Source organism: Macrotis lagotis, chromosome 8, assembly GCF_037893015.1.
Source record: "Macrotis lagotis isolate mMagLag1 chromosome 8, bilby.v1.9.chrom.fasta, whole genome shotgun sequence".
NCBI lineage: Eukaryota > Metazoa > Chordata > Mammalia > Peramelemorphia > Peramelidae > Macrotis > Macrotis lagotis.
Window position 1 is genome coordinate 53,761,068 of NC_133665.1, and position 13,336 is coordinate 53,774,403.

Here is a 13,336-nt window from a genome sequence, read left to right on the forward strand (position 1 = left end):
AATAAGTGGCCTTGGGCAAGCCACTTAACCCCATTTGCCTTGCAAAAAAAAAAACCTAAAAAAAAGAAAAAAAAAGAAAATGACCTTCAAGTCTATAATGGGAGATACTTGAATATGGAAAATGTCTGCTAGTTACTTCCCTCTCCCCCATTTTTTCTGTTTTTGAAAGGAAAGAAAACCCTCATTAGCCTTGGACACTTTATGCAATTGTATGCAAACAGTGGGCTTAGAGTTAGCCCTGGCTCTGACATTTATTAGCTATATGTCCATGGGCAATCAATCAATCAACAAGTATTTATGAAGGGCCTACTAGTCCTGGCACTATGGTGTATTCAGAAGCAAAGTCAAATGACTTTTCCAAGTCTTGCTTTCTTCACCTATAAAATGGGACCTTAGTATCTCTGCTATCCCTCCCTCAAAAGGTTGCAGAAAGGAAAGCATTTAAAAAAAATTTTTTTTGTAAGGCAAGGGGGTTAAGTGACTTGCCAAAGGTCACATGGCTAGAATGTATCATGTGTCTGAGACCTGATAGGAACTCAGGTTCTCCTGATTCCAAGGAGGATGCTCTGTCCGTTGTGCCACCTCATTATCCTAGGGAAGGCATTTTTATAAATTCTAAAGCACAATAGGAACATGGGACCAATTTGTGATCATCTAGAGCAGAATGCCTTTAGATATCCTGGAAAACTCTGTATTCCCCTGAGCCCCTCTGGGAACCTAAGACTGCGGGGCAGCAGAGGAGTGTCTTGGCACTCACACAGCTTGATAGGAGTCACAGGAGACATTGGTGCTGAGTCTGGCAAGGGTAGATGTTGTCACAAATGGGAGGAGCAGGGGGAGCTGATGCTGGAACCACTCTGCCCACACAGAGGCAGGGAAGAGGTGGGAGCTGGGGCTCAGCCTGTCTAGAACAGCTCTCAGGATGGCGGCCCCGACCGTTGCATTAGGTAGGGCAATCAGGTGAGCCTGCAGAACAAGATGGAAGGTGGGGGTGTAGTGAGGGAGGAGCTTAGGGTGTTGGCACAAAAGTAGTGCCAAGATGATCCCTGGCACAATGGAAACAATGGAGAAAGTCAGTGGAGTGTCCTTGGTTTCTCCAATCTGCCTTTTGTCAGTAGTCCAATCTTTGTAGTCAAAAAGGGTATTTCCATGGCACAGATGGAATGGAGCTCTTCAATACAAAGTTGTTTGAAATCTTGCTATCCTTTTAAGGAAGGATTCCTTCCTCTCTCCCTTTCCTCCTCCCTCCATTCCTTCCTTCCTTCCTTCCTTCCTTCCTTCCTTCCTTCCTTCCTTCCTTCCTTCCTTCCTTCCTTCCTTCCTTCCTTCCTCTTTTTCTTTTTTTCCTTCTCCCTTCTATCTTTTCCTTCTTTTCTCCCTTTTTCATTCTTTCTCAGGTTGTATCTATTATTTATTGATTTTTAAGACTAAATATTTGACTCAGCAAAGAACTTCCTCAGACAAGGTTGGGTCTGTTTCAACCACTGTTTTCTTGCTAATTATAAGCTTCACAAAGACAGGGATAGGGGTTAGACCTGTGATTTTACTGATATCTGGAGTTTCCTGAGGAGGAAACTTTATATTGAGGCAGGTCATCAACTTCTTTGCAATGCAGAGTCTTAGTTGCTAAGTTACAACAATTGAAAGGCTATGACTTGTTCAGTTACACAGCCCCATATATTTATATACCAGAAATAGGATTTGAACCTGGGTCTTCCTGACTTCAGAACTGGCTCTCTAGGTCATTCTGATACTCCTTGAGGACAGAGACTATCTTTAATTACATAACAATACCTAGCATTTATGTAGCATTTTAAGGTTTGCCAAGTGTTTTATAATAATGATCTCATTTTAATCCTCATAACAACATGGGATAAGCACTATTACTAGAGGGAAGCAATCATCAGTTAGCTTTCTATTTTAACAAATTATTTTTATTAAGAGCAGGCAGGATCAATCATTCCTAAATTGCTGAACTACTTAAAGTCTGAAGGCACCTTTAAATTTTGGCAGCCTTGAGCAAAAGCCTATATGACTTTGCCTCTGACTAAATGTATATGGTCCTATATCTAATTTCTGTTCAACCCTGGAGGCTAGTTGTCATAGTCCCTCTCTGAGAGGTAGGATTTAATCTTAAAATAGAAAACTTCAGTGAGTTCAGTCTCAAGGTTCAATTTATCAGCTTGTTCTATCACCAAGTCATTAGCATGGTCTTGCCTTCTGTATTCCATCTGTCCTGTTCATAGGGTGAACTAAAATCTACCATAATTATCTGAATGTGTTATTAAGATGGAAGCAGGGGATCATGTGGAACAAGCTTTTATCCTTGGTGTCTGAAATCCAGCTTTTAGATCATGATTCTGCCATTCACTAAATGTATAACCCTAGTCAATGAGGGATGAGTCTATGAGCTTCTAATTATACATCTGTAAAATGGGAACAGGCAGCTAGGTAGCAGAGATAGAGTGCCAGACCTGAAGTCAGGTAGAATCATCTGTGTGAGTTCAAATATGCCCTCAGACATTTACTAGCTATGAGACCCTGGGCAAGTCGCTTAACCTTGTTCATCTCAATTGCCTTATCTGTAAAATGAGCTGGAGAAGGAAATGGCAAACCATTCCAGAATCTTTGTCAAGAAAACTCCATATGGGATCAGGAATGGTTGAACATAACTGAAACGATTAAACAACAACAAATTGGGGGTATTGGGATTGTGGTGTGAGGATTAAGTGAGATATTAGCTATAGAGTGCCTTGTAAACCTTAAATTAATTGTTATTTCCACCATATCCAACCCTAAGAGAGGCGGTGGATAGAGTACATTATATGACTCAGAGTCAAGAGATCTAGCTAGTTCCACTTCAAATACTTAGTATCTGTATAATTATGGACAAGTCATTTAATCTCTCTGACCTCAGTTTTCTTACCTGTAAAATGAGAATATTAGAAGTACTACGTCTTACAGGGCTAACATAAAGAAAACAGTTTGCAAACCTTAAAGCAATATATAAATGTGAATGGTGATGAGAGACAACCTTTCCCCTCTCATTGCCCTTAGTTCACATGTATCTAAATTGAGCATTCTTAATCCTTTTTGTGTTATGGACCCCCTTTTTAAACTTATAGAACTGTTCTCAGAATAATGTTTTTAAATAATTGGAGGAAATGCTAAATTTCAGTTAGTGGTTGGTGAAGTGTAAAGATGAAGTTTTTCCCCCCATCCAACTTCATGAACTGCAGGTTAAGAATCCTTGGCTTAATCTTTGGACAAGCTGCCAATCTCTATTGCTGGAGGGAATTTCTACATTGGGAGTTCACTATACCAATGAACTCATAGCTCTCAACAACACTAACATGATTATTATCATTGAAAAGTCTTTTCCTCCCAAGAAAGGATGTCAAGAGATAGGAGATGCTAGGAAAACTATGTATAACACATAGATTAAGAGGAACAATATAGCCTTGGCTAGAGGAAAGGAAATAATAGAAGAAAACCTTTGACCAATGAGCAGGTTGGTAACATAATGTGTTCAAGGTAAGAACTGGAATTTATTCAATACAATTAGAAAAAGTCTTTGGAGTCTGGATTTGAGTCTCAGTTTTACCACTTCCTAATGATGTGACCTTGGGCCTCAGTTTTCTTGTCTATATAATGAGGTCAATAGTTGTACTATGTATCTTTGGGGTTGTGCTATGTAAACTTTACAATACTATGGGAATCTGAGGAGGTGGAAGTTTCTTACCAAGCACAGGAGCATATAAATTTATATCTAGAAAGGAATTCAGAGGCCATCTACTCTAAATCCCTTATTTTACAAAGGAAGAAACTAAAGCTCAGGGAAGGGTGATTTGCCCAACGTTACATGAGTAATAAGCTTTACAGGTGGTATTTGAACCCACATTATCTAGCTCATTTTCTCTTTTTACAGATGAATAAACTGTAGAGGGAGAGAGAGAGGGGGAGCAAATTTTCCCCAAGGTGAAAGAACCAGGATATGAACCTAGCTACAAATCTATTGTCGAACAATTAACTGCAATGGAAAGTTATATGTAAATAGTAAAGCATAAAAATGCTGACTTCTGTATATTATTTGTATAATTTGACATGAAAACAGTTGATGTGCATGGAAGTCCCACTCTCTGAGAAAATGAGTGCTGATATCCTCAAGGAAATTCTCCTTGTCATGGAAGAACAGGGATGAGGGAAGCTTAGATGCTGTGACCTTTGCTAGTACAGATACTCCTCCAGCTGAGCTGGGGCCTTGAAGGACAGAGTCTGTAGCCAGTTTGTACTAGGAGTTAAGAATAATATCAGTATTGGGGTGGTTGCCAGAGTCCTAAGGAATGAAGATGCTCCCCCTCTGCCTGTGGATGAGCTTGGAGGTGAAGGCCAAGAATCCTGTGGACACTCACCTGCTGGGTATACTCATTAAACTGGGTCATAAAGGTAGAGACATCCAAGCACAGATCTTTGCTTAGGACTTCCAAGATGTCCTGGGAGCTCTCCAGGTTGTTCAGATTTGAGGTCACAATCAGATGTGCCATCTCCTTGGGGGTCTTGATATCCAGGCCTTGAACCTAAGGGGACAGATCAAGTTGGAGAGCAGAAAGCTAGAGACATGTAGATGAGAAGAAACTTATCCCTTCCTCCCAATCTAAATCCTCCCATCCTTCCAGGTTCACTTCTTTCAGGCAGCTTTCCCTGCCTGGTATTGATCTCACTGCAGTGATCTCCTATAACACTTTGGAGCACTTAGCTGAAAATATACACTATAGTGCTTTATTCTTTCCTAGCTACTTTGTCTTAATTGTCTTTTCTTCATAAGGGAATCTTCAAATATTTGAATGGATATCATGAAAGAAGGAATAGATTTATGCTGCTTAGCCCCCAGACAGGAGATGGTAAGTGCCACGTTTCTTCCTATATCTCTTGACTACCTTTTTGGTTAAACAGAAGGTTGAGCACACATTAGAAAGTAGGAAAGAGTTGATAATGAGTTAATGACTCACTTCCTAGTTTTAAGTCTGTATCGACATCATTAAAGTGGTTTTGGAATCAGGGGATCTGAGGTCTAGTCCCTAATCTCCAATCCAGCCATAGATAAATCTCTTTCTTTCTCTGAGTCTCAGGTTCTATGGTTCTAGAACCCAGCTGGGGTCCCTGGCTACCAGTCAAGAACTTTCTATTGCTTCAGAAGTGAGAATGGGGAATAATACTTCTGTCTGAGAGAAGAGGAGCCTGCTTAGGACCCTGCCTGATGGATTGGCAAAGGCAGTTCTGCCCACTCCAGAGCTTGGGAAACATACACTGGCTGGCTCCCTGGGTTGCTCTAACAGGTTCTATCTAGCTACATGCCTGGCATACCATAAGGGATTAGCCAGAGGCAGAGATGGCCCCGGGGAGAGGCTGCTCTAATGCCCTATCTCTACCCCATGACCTTGATCAAATTACAAGCAAGTTACAAAGCTAACCTGTTTTCTCTGGCCTAGATGTGCTGACTATCAGCTCCCAAGAGTCACTTTTTTAAGTTCTCAGTGTAAGCATTTACACTTTGGAAACTGGAAAATGCTACAACTCAGGACTTGATCATCTAGACTTTAGAAACTGATAGGGACAATGTTAATAAAGCAATTTAACCTAAGAGTTAAATGTGCATGCATCTTCCCCCCCCCAGAGAATTGGTTGTTAAATATTTACTAGCACATCTTTGCCAGAGAGGATTCAGAGAGGAACAATGATGTGATTTATTCTCGGTAAAACAGCCAGAGCAGCATTCACTCTAATAGATGTAAAGAGATCCTTTATTATTAACACTTTGTTTTTGCATCTTTCTATATAATATGCTTATATAATATTGTGTTTTAGAGATTGTTATGTTCTTAATAGTCTGAAAGCTCCTTGAGGGCTTGTCTTATCTAAACTTTGCATTTCACTTTGCTCTGAAACATAGGTGCTGAATTGACAAATTTGTGATAAGGTTTTTCTCTTTCTTTTTTTTCACCAATGGAGAGGAGAGAAAATAAGTTTTTGTTTAAAAAAGTAAAACTGAATTGAATTGCCAATCATCTGGGAGGTCTTATGGTATTTTCTGAACTTCTTAGACTTTATAATTGGTTCTTTTGGTACATAGGGACATGGCTTAGCTCAGGCTTAACTACTTTGATATAAGATCTCATTATATCTCCTTTTCTTTATGATCATCATAGTTTTATAGATTTAGAACTAGAAAGGATCTCAGAGATCAAGTAATTCAACTTCCTTATTTTCTAGATGAAGAAATTGAGCTCCAGAGAAATTAAGTATCATGAGCAAGGATATGATCCTAACTCACACATTCTTTTCAGTGTTCCACACTGTATTATTCCCTGGGCTCAGAATGGACAAGGTCAGGAGGAGAGAAGGCAATATTTGTTATCCAAGGTAGGCTGCCCTGTGAGTGTCAATGTATCCCTACAAAATCATGGAAAACTGTTCACTGATTGATAGAAGTGAGAGGATATGGAAATATGTTCCCCAGGTTGTTCTACCTCATAGTTCCCTTTTCTTTCATGCACTCTTACCACTGATTATAAAGGAGACACTACTAAATCAGAGAAGCAGAATAGTATAGTGGATAGAAGGTTAGCCTCGGAGTCAGGAAGATCTGAATTCTAGTTCTATCTCTGACCCATTCTCTGATCCTGGGTAAGTTATTTAACCTCTCAGGCTCTTAGGTGACTCTCTAAGATTATAAATTAAATAATAGTTATTGATCAACATCAACATAGGAAGTTTTCTATGCCAATGAAATCAGGTCCAGACCACAAATTCAAAGAAGACTATTCTCTGTATTTTAAAGAAACTATCACCCCATGTGGAAGGCAGATCATCTGCAAAATTGTCATTTTTCTATTGGACTATAAAACCCTTAAAGGCAGGAATTTTACTTTATTATTTTTTTATTCCATTTTTCTTTCCCCATACCTAGCCCAGGGATCAGTACCATAGTAGATATTTACTTATGTTGAACTTGAATTTGTTGAATTTCTGTTGTGGCATTTCCCCCACAGGGGGCAACTAGGGTAGTCTGACAGCATTTCTGGCTCTGGCTTCTATCTCTGCTGAGGAGCCCTGATGGGAACAGGTTATAGGAAAATATGGTTGTTCTCATGCTATTTATTCTCACAGGTTAGGGTTACATCCTTTCTTTCTTTCTCCTTCCTTCCTTCCTTCCTTCCTTCCTTCCTTCCTTCCTTCCTTCCTTCCTTCCTTCCTTCCTTCTAAGGCAATTGGGATTAATTGGCTTGCCCAGTGTAATACAGTTTATAACTGTCTGAGGCCTGATTAGAATTTGGGTAGCTGCCCCAGGGCTGCATCTTAAACATCTCAAAGCATTTCTGAATCAGCTGTTATGGATGAATTGTGGAGGGATTTTGTGGTCAAGTGGAAAGAATGACTGGAGCAAAAGGTTCTAGATTCCAGTTCCTCTTTTAATGCTGACTTTGACTCTCTAGATCTTGGGCTAGTTTCAGTTCTTTGGGGGCTTAGTTTTCTGATCTGCAAAGTGGCAGTTAGATCAGAATGCCTCTACATTTATGATTCTAAGATGCTTTTGGACCCTGTTGATATTCCAAATTCTGCCACCTATCAGGGGAAGGAGCTCACAATGTTTATTCCCTTATGTGAAGGAGCATGGCTGGTTCATGATTCACCTGAGATAATCTTCTAACTTTAAGGGAGATGGAATATCTGGGCTTTGATGCACAAGAGTCATGATTATAAAAATGCCAATATTAAATCAGGGAGGTATTAGTGAATAGAGAGAAAACTTATATCAAATTTCTCTTATGAGATTCTAGAGCTCTTTTGTACTTTGTCCTAATCTTCCTTGCTGAAAAGTCCTAATTTTAGTGACAGATCATAGAATCTCTGGAACTATAGAGTTCATCCAGTCCAACCTCCTTTTTTCTCTTTTTTATTCTCTATCCCTACCCCCATGTAGGAAGTCCCTCTACAATGTGTCTCTTGAGAGTGATAAAAAAGAATTATGATTTCCATATCTATCAATGTGTATAATGAATATAATAATAATTTAGTTTCTAGTCTACAGGTAGGCTCTGGTACAGGAATCAGTAAAAACAAAGAAGCCTGAAGCAATCACTAAACCTAACTAGTCTGCATTCTTCCCCTGACCTGTACTTGCCAGTGTTAAGTGAAGTAAATCAGTATAACCTGTTCTGGACTCAAACAAAATCATAATGTACCTCCAAGTCTCAGTAATCAAATTGACCATTTCCAGAGGACTCGAGGACACCTATGTTGTAATACTTGGATGGTCATGACTCCTAAAATTTGTAAGTGTTGTAATGTCCTGCACTGGTGGTCTTGACCTGAGAGAATCACTAAAGTCCCAATCTGATTGTTCTATTAGCCACCTTCCTCCCTCTTTCCACTTATGATAATGTGTATAATCTCTGCTTCTACTGCAGTAAGGTGGAGAAATTCAACTTTTCAAATCTATTCTTTGCATTGATGACTGGCACTCTATCTCTGGCCTTCTCTAACATACCCAGATTAGAGACTGACTCAATAAAAATCCTGTTAATAATAGTTATCAATCCTCTATTATATATTTCCTGTAGTGGTGGAGAACTCAATATCTCATGAACCATGCTATTGACTTTTGGACAGCTCTATCAGGAAATTCTCATTCAACCTCAGTCTCTTTATCTGTATAATGGGGATAATTATAACATCACTGGGTTGTTATGAGACTCAAATGAGATCAATATATGTTTGTACTTTGCAAACCTTTAAATACCATATAAATTTTAGCTATTAATATTATTAATATTATTTCAATTGAGTGGAAAACTTCCTCTTTGTTTCTCTAGATCTTAATTCAATAAAATTCCACTAATACTTTTTGTTGTTATTTAGTCATTTTTAACTCTTTGTGACCTTGTTTTGGGGTTTTCTTGATAAAGATATTGTAGTGGTTTACTATTTTGTTCTCTAGTTCATTTTACAGATGAAGAAATGAGAAAAATAGGATTATGGGACTTGCCCTGGGTCATACAACTGTGGGTTGTGTCTAAATAAGAGTGTCTAAAATGAATTCCTAATTTCAAGCCCAGAGCTCTATCCTCTGTTCCACCTAGCCATCATCAATATTTATCAAAAGTGTATGTGCAGGGCAGCTAGGTGGCGCAGTGGATAAAGAATCAGACTCAGACACTTAATAATTACCTAACTGTGTGGCCTTGGGCAAGCCACTTAACCCCATTTGCCTTGCAAAAACCTAAAAAACAAAGTCTATGGGCAGAACACTATCTATGGAGCAGAGTAAGTCTAATCTTTCTTTCATATAACAGTCTTCCCATATAGCTATCTGAAGACTGGCTTCCTCTTCCCCATGAATCTTTCTTTCTCCATATTAATTCTCCTTAGTTTAGTTCTTTGATTCCTGTATGACCTAGTTTTGAGTTCCTTCAGCATTATTTTTCACCTTTTTCTGGAAAATTAAACTTGTTAATAATGTCCCTCCTCAAAATTTGATTTTATGTAGCTTTGTATAACTTGTTCCTCTCATCCAAATGACTCCTAGCATCATCTAGTTCATTCAACTTTCCCTCTCCAAATCACCCCCAACTCTTTGATACCTCTTATGTAATTTTAGTTCAACCAGTAGCATGTGATCTCATTAAATAGGTGATGATGATATGAGAGTTTTCAGAAGTGGTGCAGACTGGGAAGGGCATAAGCCCTGGGAGGGCAGCATGTTCTAGGAGAGCTTATTAAAAGGACAGAACTAAATTTGTACTTGACTCAGGAAGGTTCCTGAGGGGATAGATGTAGGAAGACTGGGGGGCTGGGGTTCCACCCTCGGATGAAATTGGTTGAAAACATTGAGAAGGGGCCCCAAGTGGCTACTATTATTGGTATTTATTTGAATTAAAAAAATTTTAAAAATCCACCCCAATCCCTTAAATAAATACCATTATGAACTTAGCCAGTCAGATTGTGGAAACAGTTTTATTGGTAAGTGAAGAAACAGTTACATAGTAGATGTATTACGGTACAGGGAACATCTGGGAGGCAACTCAGGCCACACAGCTGGCCAGGTATGTGATACACACTCAACTACAGACATAGAATTTCTAGGTTGGAAAGGACCTTAGAGGTCATCTCCTAGTCCATCTCATAGTTGAAAAGGAATTTTTTCTCTAGCCTCCTCCAACAGGGAGCCATTTTCTAGTTGAAGGCATTCAGTTTCCCATTTTCTGAGCCATCCCTAAATTATTGAGCTCTTTTCATTTCCTTATAATTCCTGCCCACTGAACCTAGTGCTTCCCTCTAGAACCCTCATTTTTGCCACATAGGAGCTAGGTACTTAAGGAGAGAGGGTCCCTATGAAACTTTCTATACTGCCCTGTCTGGGGGCCCCCAGACTCTTTCCTACTATCATTGGTCTCAATTTCAAGCTTATCCTTAGTCATGGAGTGCTAGGAAAAAAAATTAGATTTGAACTACCAGTATCTGGGCAGCAAGGTGGTGCAGTGGATAGAGCACTGGCCCTGGAGTCAGGAGGACCTGAGTCCAAATGTGACCCTAGGCACTTAATAATTACCCAGCTGGGTGACCTTGGGCAAGTCACTTAACCCTATTGCCTTGCAAAAATTAAAAAAAAAATTAGTTCCCAGAAGTGTCATGTCTCAGTCTCTTCCCCGTTCAGAATCCTACAGAGCTGGGGCTCTGTAGGGAATTTTGAATTGAAGAGCATTTCAACTGAAGTGATGTGGTTTCATCAGAACGTTGGAATAACCAAATTTATTGCTACTGATTTCACTAAAACTGAGGGAGGTTTGAAAGATGGTAGATTTGAAGATGAGTGAGTTGAAAATGAAAAATCAGAAATGCAGAATGTCATAAGTGGAAGGTATCTTTATGTATCTCTAGGAGAAACTGAGGTACATGCTGGTTGAAAGTGATCCTGAAAGTCCCACATATTCTATGAAAATTCAATTATGAATTAAATCCTGGAATGATGGAAACCCTCCCAGACAGGATCTATAGTTTAGGCATATGCCTCGGACCTTAGAGATGGTTTATGGAGAGATAATCTCCATTAGACCATGTCAACCTAAAGTCTGTCCTGAGTTCAGAGAACTGGGAGATAGAGAAGTGGGTCTGATAAGCCCATGATCAAGATGAGACTGACCCAGAGATGAGGGAAAGAAAAAAAATTGAGTAATTCAAAGCAATAAAAGAACTCTTATTTTATATGGGTAACCTCTATTCCCTTTGCCATCTTAGTCCAGTCTGATTCTTTCCCTGGTCTGTTTGGAGATATCCATGCTGAGGACAGAGGAAGAATAATACTGTCCCAATTAGGAAGGGGAGAGATGTAGAGCTCTCTGGGCTCTGCTAGGAGCATAAGTCCTTGAAGCTAAGTGCTGAGACTGGTGCTGTTGGTGAGGCAGCGACTGGAAAAACTTACTCCATCAAAGTCTGGGTAAAGAGCCTGTAGGTCACCGAGTAGGGCCTGTGAGCAGAATGGGCCCAGGTTCATTTGCAACCAGTCCCTGGTGTCAGACCCTTGCCTGTTACATGCTGAGCCTGTGGGACCAGAGATGAGTAGTTAGAAAGGTTCTAGAACAAACAGCATGGGCTGAAATTCTGGCTGGTATCCCTTTTTGGGGGAAGAGCCTGGGGTCTGGTTTCAACTTTTTCATTAACCCTGCATGACCTGGGATGTCATCTCATCATCTATTAAATGGGTGGCAGGAGGTTCAATGAGATGGTATGGGGAAAGTGCTTTGAAAATGTATAAAGTAATGGGTGTGCTGAAGCCCCTCTGTAATCTCAGCTACCAGGAAAGCTGAGTCTGGGAGATAGATTGGAGTTGCAGTGGGCTGTTGATAGGGTCCTCACCAAGTTTGGTATTAATGTCATGAGCACCTTAGTTACCTAGAGAGAAGTAAACTGGTTCAAAGTTCCCTTGCCAATTATCAGTGGGTCTGGACCAGTGAGGCTGGTATATAGGGAGGGTAGGTCTTTAAAAAATGGAGGAAAGGGAGAAGAGAAAATGAAAGAGAGGAGAAAAGAAAAAAAAGAGAAGAAAAGAGAGGAATGAGGGAAAGGGAGAAGAGGATAAGAGGGGGAAAAGGAGAGAGAGAAGGAAAGAAGAGGGATGGTGAGAGAGAGAGAATAAAAAAGAGAAAAGAAAGAAAGGAAGTGCTTTATAAATGGTAATCTGTAAACTTTAAAGCATTCTGGGGGACTAGTTTTTTAAGATAAAACTTAAAAAAAACCCCTATTTGTCTATTATTACAATCATCATCATCATCATTTTGGGCAAAGGTCATTAAGTCAATGATTAGGGATTTTAGATCCTACCTGTATCAGCCAATTGTGCAGCCAAATACTTCTTCTGAAATCCATATATAGCTTGTTTCTGATGAGGTGATAATTCCTGGAACACTCCCCCAATGACTTTTATGCTAAAAAAATAAACAACCAGAGTGGTGGTTAAGTCTAAGCACCTTACCAAGGTCTTTCTCTCATAAGATCCTCCCAACTCATCTCTATTCGGCAGGCACCCGAATGAAAAAGCTAAGAAAAATTGGAAAAAAAAGAATTTTCTGGGAGTAATATAATGTATGTTGGATGGTGACACTTACTGGCTAACAGTGATATTGCAGTCCAGCTCTACCTACTGTTCATTGCAAATAGTTCAAAAGAGGAAGAGTCAGGGTAGAGGATCCCTAGGGATGAAATTCCTTGGGATTGAAGTTAGAAGAAAGACATATTAGTGAGAGAGGGGATACAGAGTTTAGGAAAAGAGCCAAAAAAATTCTCAGAATATTATAAAGGAAAATGAGCAGACCTAACCTACAGATGTCTTTGTATGGGTAATCTCTTAACTTCTTCATCAAAAGTTTTCAAATCAGTTTTTGGAGATGTTTTTCCTCTTCTCAATTAAAGCCAGTGTGAAAGTAGGATTCCCTTTATACTCATTTCTTAAATAATAGGATTTTAAATAGGAAGTGATCTTTGAGATCATATAATTTAGCACCCCCTCCATTTTACAGATTAAATAAATTGGGACTCAGGGAAGTTAAGTGACTTGACCAAAGTCATAGAAGTAGTTAATAGGACATGAATACAAGTCTTCTGTCTCCAAATCTAATGTTCTTTTGACCAGAAGGTAGCCATTCTATAAAGCAGGGACAGGGAATATCTGGTGCCAAGATTGTTTAAGATCCATAAAATCATTTGGTCTGGTGCTGCCATAGTAACCTTAGGTGAGACTTGAAATTCAATAAATCTAAGAGGTTTCTAGGGGGTGAATTAA

The 13,336-nt window shown here is 39.5% G+C and overlaps 1 protein-coding gene across 3 annotated transcripts in view; it reads right to left on the minus strand.

The window, feature by feature from the left end:
- LOC141495590 (uncharacterized) overlaps positions 1-13,336 on the minus strand; it is a 106,115-nt gene that overhangs the window by 39,571 nt on the left and 53,208 nt on the right. For all 3 annotated transcript variants that reach the window (XM_074197097.1, XM_074197096.1, XM_074197098.1), the window contains exons 52-55: positions 12,379-12,482; positions 11,480-11,598; positions 4,413-4,577; positions 758-966 (exon numbers count right to left, since the gene is read on the minus strand). In XM_074197097.1, coding sequence (XP_074053198.1) covers positions 758-966; positions 4,413-4,577; positions 11,480-11,598; positions 12,379-12,482 — 597 coding nt within the window. The remainder of the gene's footprint in view (positions 1-757; positions 967-4,412; positions 4,578-11,479; positions 11,599-12,378; positions 12,483-13,336) is intronic.